This window comes from Taudactylus pleione, unplaced genomic scaffold (assembly GCF_031769625.1).
Source record: "Taudactylus pleione unplaced genomic scaffold, aTauple2 ptg000019l, whole genome shotgun sequence".
Taxonomy (NCBI): domain Eukaryota; kingdom Metazoa; phylum Chordata; class Amphibia; order Anura; family Myobatrachidae; genus Taudactylus; species Taudactylus pleione.
In genome coordinates, this window is record NW_028284421.1 from 21,848,131 (window position 1) to 21,855,471 (window position 7,341).

Sequence of the window (7,341 nt, forward strand, 5' to 3'; positions counted from 1 at the left end):
GTATTTAAACACTGTTCTATTATCCTAGCTATGGAGCCTGGAGATTTTATGGTATGCCTAGACCAGTGGTTCCCAAACTTTTTTTTTTTTTTTATATTTTGAATCACGGCGCCCTAGAATATTAACATTGTTTTCGCGTCATGCCTAAGCCAAAATTCTAAAGTGTGTAGTAAAGAAGTAAATTGTGCTTACCCGTCGTCCTTGGGTTCAGTTATGTGGTGGTGGACAGGTTTGCACTTCTGCTTGTCCACGTATTTACATTCCATTGTCAATATATAATTTGATTTGGTGATGGACCACTAACCTGAGCCACCCTTGCAAGTGTCCCGAGGCTCCCCAGGGTGCCACGGAGCACAGTTTGGGAACCCCTGCCCTAGACATTCAAGACTCTTGCCTACATGTACCTATAGCACCTCCTCATCAACAATATTTCCGATTTGCTACACCTACAGCAACATTACCTTCAACATGGTGGAATTCTCCCAGTTTCACTCCAGGCCACTACAAAACCTAATCCTCTCCAGGTGGAACAGGCTACCCCATATGCTCTGATCCCAGACACGCCTTTCCCCAGATGTTTGCCTGTTACTAGCCTGGTGGCTACAGACTGCCCATTTGAACAAGTCATCCCTTTTGGATCCTGGATTGGGCTCTCCTCACCACGGACGCAAGCCTCCGAGGGTGGGGCGCAGTAACCAGCCAGCACTTCTTCCAGGGCTGATGGTCCCCAGTCGAGGTAGTGTTGCCAATCACCATCCTGGAACTCTGAGCAATCTACAGAGTTCTCGCTCTGGCTCAGAATATTCTGAATAACAGGCCAACAAGTACAGTCCGACAATGCCATGGCTGTGGCCTACCTCAATCACCAATGGGGCACTCTGTCAGCAATGACAGAAGTGTCCCGCATTCTCACATGGGCCGAACGCAGTCTCCCAGCCATCTCCGCAGTGTTCATCCCAGAGATTCTAAGTTGGGAAGCGGATTTCCTCAGCAGTCACTATGTACACGCAGTAGAATGGTCTCTACATCCAGAAGTCATTCAGCTTCTGGTGGACAAATGGGGTCTTCCAGAAGTGGATCTCATGGCCTCAAGACACAACAAACTTCCAGTTTATGGAGCCAGAACAAAGGACCCTGATGTGGCCTTCATAGTGCCTGGTCACTAAAATGGAGCTTCAGTTGGCATCTCTTCCTTCAAATATCCCTGCTTCCTCGAGTGCTTTGGAAATTTTGACAGGAGGAAGCAACACAATCCTGTTAATGGCTCCGGCTTGGCCCAGACCTTCATTGGTACTCCTATCTTCAATGGCTCTCCATGGATGTTCCTCTTCAACGTCCACTACGAGTAGACCTGTTGTCTCAGGGTCCATGTCTACATCCGGATCTGGCCCGTCTGGTTTTTAACGGCGTGGCTCTTGAGACGTCCCTCCTAAAGGCTAAGGGTTTCTCCAGCTTTGTGGTCCAGACCCTGCTCGGAGCTTGTAAACCAGCCTCAGCCAGGGTTTACCACAGAATAAAGCATACAAATTTCCAATGGTGTCCTCAAAGAAACAATGACCCTCAAGTCTTTAAAGTTTCTTATATTTTTGCCTTTCTTCAGGCTGGACTAGGCCTCCGCCTAGCATCTCTGAAAGTGCAGGTCTCTGCTTTTGTCTATCTGGTTTCAGCGCAGAATTGCTCCTGTACCGGATGTTCACACCTTCACGAAAAGTGTTTTACATATACAGCCTCAGTTTGTCCCTCCTGTGGCTCCATGGGATTTGTCAGTGGTGCTCAAATCACTTCAGGAACCTCCATTCGAATCAGTGGATGTCAAATGGCTCACTGTGAAGTCTACTGGCTATGGTGTCTGCCTATTTGGTATCGGATTTAGGGGGGCTTTCATGTCGCTCCCCCCCTTTTAATATTTCAGGACAGTGCTGGACAAGTTGGATTCTTTCTTCCACCGGAATGAGGAAATTGTGGTTCCAGCCTTTAATTCACCAGACCTCTCGGCAGGTGAGGCCTCTTTTGGATGTGATCCGTGCTTTACAGATCTACGTGGCACATACTACTTCCATTAGGAAATCTGACTCCCTCTTTGTCCTGTATGGATCCCATAAGAAGGGATGGCCAGCTAACAGACTCTGGCCAGATGGCTCTGTGGGTCCCTCGTGGGCAGCCCAGACTATCGCCTAACAGCTATGCATGGTGGCCACCTGTTCTTCTGTCCACACCTTTCTTGGGTTTTATGCCTTTGATACATTTGCCTCTTGGGATGCTTCCTTTGGGTGTAGGGTTCTGCTCTCAGCTCAGCATTCCTGTCCTTGAACTGCTTTGGGACATCCCCAATGTCTTCCTGTGGAGCCCTATGGACCCTGAAGAAGAAAAGGAGTTATGGTAAAACTTACTTTCGTTTCACTTTTTTTGAAGTGACGCACCTTGCTTCTATGGGATTCTTCTCCTTGGTCACTTGTTTCCTTTTCTGCATGAATGTGATTCCTCAGTGTACCAGTCTTCCTTCTCTCCTGCCTGCTCCTGCCTTGGGCTTGTTAACAAAACTGAATTGCCCTCAGGCTGTGGGTGGGGTTATAGGGGGAAGGTCCAGTGCATCCTGGTATTGAAAAGCTTTGCTGTTGGTGTCCGGTCCTCCCCCCTTCCCCAATGTCTCCCTGAGGACCCCATGGACTTTGAAGAAAGGGTTAATGAAGGTAAGCTTTACCATAACTCCTTTTCCAGATATCACATGTGAGAACACAAACTAGGAGCAGTTGTCTTTCAGCTCAATGAAATAGGGTTCAGACGCTGTTTTCTTAAGTACTATAGAGTTCAGTGTTTGGCTTTTATAGCATGCCCAGCACTGCTTGTATAAGTCAGGGACAGCAGTGCTGTCGCATATGGACCTGGGGGCAGCACCACTGCTGCCCCATAGCACCTTCATTTGGCTTGCAGTGTTTGGGTCACTAATTAATTACCTCCAAATTCTTGGAAGTAATTAGTGACCCAAGCAGTCTTGTTTCACATCTGTAATTCTTAATAGGATAGTCCATTATAAACTGGCATGTAGGCAGTGGTTTGTGCATATAAATCTGTTAGTTGGTAGAGCTTATAAACTGGCCTGTCCTATTAAGGGTTTTAGTGTGACCTATTAAGCAGAGGTATACACAGGAAGTATAGTTAACTACATATATTTTTTTTAGTCTATTGTTGAACTGTTTGATCTAGGTTTGATCTAGGTTTAAGTCAGGGTTGTTTCAGTCCCAGTGATGTGCCATGATTTAATAGTATGTATATTTGCCATATATGGTACCTTCTAATTCACAGCTCTATCGAAATTTTGAACTGAAAAAACCCTTTTAGCCTAGCCTTTACTGAACCTTTTAGCAAGTTTACTTCAAAATGTAATGAGCCCTGGAAATGAGTCTGCAATTTAAGTGGATGTTCATTTCAATTCACTGATAAACCAAGTCACAGGAGTATAGGTAGGCCACTACACTTCAAAGTGAAGCTGGTGCTAATAAGGAACAGTACATGAATATACACAAGAGGCCCGACCATTCTACTTCCAGATGATTAGAAGTTACAGTGCAAGAGCAAGTACCAACTATATGACCAGAGACCAAGCCAATTGTATGATGGCCCACAAATTACCTAGATGCAGGTAGAGGAGAAACTAAATTACCATATAGTGACTATATTAGTTTATCAGACTATGAAATGCTTGTGACAGCACTGGATGCATAACAGAATATCAAAGGTAAACGTGTGTATGAAAAAGTAATAAGATTAAGTGCTAGAAATATAGTAAGAACTATAGTCAACAGCATGAAGCACAAGTGTTTTATATGCAAGAAACCTAATTGCATATATAAAGACTTAAGTTTGGAACTATATTAACTTACTGGAGCTACAACAGTATGGCAGCATTTGTGTTGTAGTGACTGGTGCCACAAATCTACCACCCTGGCAAAATGAAGACTGTTACCCTAGCTGGGACTGGGTATCATCCAATTCCCTGTTTACACTATACTGTAGGTTAATGTACCTAGTCTTGAGAGCCACTTGTCAGTGTTGCTTTGAAACATTTAAAATTGCTGCTTAAATTACAACCTTGTTCAGGCATGTTGAAGTGATCTGTTAAAGGATTTTTCTTATGAGGTACTGCATGAGTTTCTGTCTAGTCTTCATTAATAATCTTGCTGGAAATGTTTAATGGGTAATATTGAAGGCCTGTCTTCATCCCTGTTTTTATTTTTTGTTTTTTACACATTCTCCTTCTGAATGTGGAATGTTGGGATCTAGATTGTGGGTAGGTCATGGGCAGTGTTTGAAATAAAATAAGTGAAATATCATTTAATATTTTTAATTCTCCCAATGTTCACTTTAGGTACAGATAGACCCTTATCTTGAAGACTCAGTGTGCCAGGTTTGCAATGCTCAGCCCGGTCCATTTTTCTGCAGAGACCAGGTAACCCCATGAGCTGCCGTCTGTTTACATAGGAATGAGTACTCTTTTCTCTAGGGAGCTTCCTTGTTTACTTGGTGGATCACTCATTTAAATACTAGTAAATAGTTTCTACCCAAACAATGTGCTGCCCTTCCTCCAGTATTGTAAAATGGTAAAACCACCAACTTCCCTCTGGAGTCTGACTTTTCTAGACTGCTCCTAGTTCAACCAGTACATTGCAGGACTTTTTATTGTAGTGCAATGTTTAATATCAGCTGCACATTAGGCACAAGGGGTTAGGCAGTGTGACCTGAGTGTTGAAGACCTCTACAACATCCCATTTCCCTTTTGACCTGTATATTGGAAATGCCATTGCTGGACCCCTTTTTTTTTTTTTTTTTTTTTTTTTTTTTTTGAAACACTGCAGTAGTTTGTATACATTCATGGGAGCATTTTTTTCTCTGGAGAAGGGGTTCTCTTACTATACCTAGGTTACTGGTTTTTTATGCCATTGAGTTCATGCCACCAAAATGTATAACTAAATTTAATATTGTGACTATTTGACATGTATTTTCTAAACTCTAACTTTTACACATCCCAAGGTTTGCTTCAAGTATTTCTGCCGTTCTTGCTGGCACTGGCAGCATTCAATGGAAATTCTACGTCACCATCGCCCTCTAATGCGTAATCAGAAGAGCCGTGATTCCAGCTAAAAAGTGGAAAGTCTACAGGCCATTTACGATTAACAATGTGCGGCAGAGGATGCGGTGTCCTGCCAGCACGCAGAGCACTCGTGAATCTTTCCAGAAATAAAGCAGAAGTCGGTGAATGGTGGGGGAAGTCACTTTTGTTTGGGCACTTGCTGTACCTTGTAACAGTTTTCTGCACTTGTGCACAGTGAATTCTGGCCAGGGTTAGTGGTTTTTTTTTTTTTTGTATGTTTCCTTTTTTTATTTTTTATCGTTCTGAAAGGGGATTTACTGCCCCAGAAGTTTTGCAGTTCCCATTCTGATCTCCAACACTCGCTGAATGTAAGCAGTGTGTGGGCAGTGTCTGGTTTAACTATTAATGCCTCTGCCTTGGGTTTTTTTTTATTACAGGCGCTTCTTTTACATTCATTGCAAATACTGCGGGTGATATTTCATTACATTTACCTGTTACCCGTTTTTTTTGCTGTTGCCATAGTGCCTTCCAATTTCTTTAATGTCCCATCTGAACTGCATAAACTGGTTGTTCAGTTGGTATTTTTACTGGAACAACAATAGCAGGATCTGCTCTTCATTTAAACCAAATCATATTTCATATTTTTACCCTCTGTGGGATTTTTACCAGTTCCTTTTTACACTCTTAAAAAGACTGTTTTTAAGTCCATTTTTTTTCTTTCCTGGCAGCTTTTAACATAATTGCAACATTTGTTTCTGGGAGCTGCTAGTTTAAGAGAATAAACTTAAACAATATTTGTACAACTATTTGCAACAAAGGAGACTTGGGGCCTTGGCTGAAATTGATAACTACAGTGTGTGTGTATATAGTTTTAAGGATGTTTGTTGCACTTTTTTTAATTTGCACTTCAGGGGATGGTAGAGTTTTTAAACACTATTTGTTTGGCTGGACAGAAGGGCTGTAATATATTTTCTTTTGAGAATGGGGTAGAGGTAAGAGATGAGTCCTTTCTCCTGGAGGGAATGTGCCCATGCTCTTAGGTTATTTTTGTTATAGGGAGCAGCTGACTTATGCAAATTGTTGCAAGCCTTTAAAATGTGTCCATGTTTTTTATTTCTGTACCCCCCCTCTATTTGGAAGCTCTGTGCCAAAGATCCCACTGTCTGTAACTCTCCCTCTTTCAGTACATGCTGAGCTAAATCTGCACTAGCTGCCCTATATGGGTATTTATGTGAAGCTGTGTGTGTAAGTCTCTACCTCATTGTAGTTATGCAAGCAGAAAATGCACTTGACCTACAGATGTGGTGTAATTTTTTTTTTTCCTTTTTTGTTTTGGCACATAATAAACACGTTGAAGCAGTAAATGTGTGTGGTTTGTTTTCCTCAGAACAGCAGGGTATAGTCATCAGTGATGTATAAACATGCAGGATAAAATACTCCTCCTATATCTTGCAATCACAACAATGCATTATTCTTGGACTGATCCCTTTTTAAACGATACAAATTAACCACCACAATGAATGGAGAGCTGTTTAACTGATACAAATTGAAAGGCCTAAAAAAAAAAATTGACTTGTAGTCCGCAGTCTGTGCATACCAGGGTCTGAATCCAGAAGTAAACTGATCACATCAGTCCCCTGTCCCTAGATGTGATTTCTCATTCATCCACTAGGGGACACTTCAGGCTTCAGACAGTGGGGTATAGACATGTGCTAAGTGGGAGCTGGCACTTTAAATTTTTTACTCAAATTAAAGTATATGACCTCAGCCAATATACAGCAAGATTCCTGCGTGGGGCACTTTTTTTAAAATCAAATGTTTGTGTGTTTAGTGAAAAAAAAAATCAATATTTAACTTTTAATTTATACCCTAGTATTTAAAAAAGAAAAAAGACTTTTGTATCCAAAAAATATTCCCTGATATTTTATAAAAAGGAATATGACTTCTGTATCCAAAAAATACTGACAGTCACCCCTTAACATTTGAAACCATTGTAAACATATTTGTTTAGGATCTTTGAAATAAATGGCAATATTAGTACTTCAGTGTGAGATTATTTAAATAAGTGTTCCTCTTAAATTAGTATATTCGCAGCTTCAATGAGTCATCAGAAAGTCCACCTGATGAAATCTATTTATTCAGAGTTAATACTCATTGGGCGGAATTCAATTGATTTCGCAGCCCGCATCTCCCATCTAAAGTGACAGGAGAGCGCGGGCTGCTATTCAATTGTGCCAGAATTTCACGCTGAT

The 7,341-nt window shown here is 41.7% G+C and overlaps 1 protein-coding gene across 5 annotated transcripts in view; it reads left to right on the forward strand.

The window, feature by feature from the left end:
- CPEB1 (cytoplasmic polyadenylation element binding protein 1) overlaps positions 1 to 6,443 on the forward strand; it is a 112,222-nt gene extending 105,779 nt beyond the window's left edge. For all 5 annotated transcript variants that reach the window (XM_088443655.1, XM_088443669.1, XM_088443661.1 and 2 more), the window contains exons 11-12: positions 4,367 to 4,447; positions 5,029 to 6,443. In XM_088443655.1, coding sequence (XP_088299781.1) covers positions 4,367 to 4,447; positions 5,029 to 5,139 — 192 coding nt within the window. In that variant the 3' untranslated portion in view covers positions 5,140 to 6,443. The remainder of the gene's footprint in view (positions 1 to 4,366; positions 4,448 to 5,028) is intronic.
- The last annotated feature ends 898 nt before the right edge of the window (positions 6,444 to 7,341 follow it).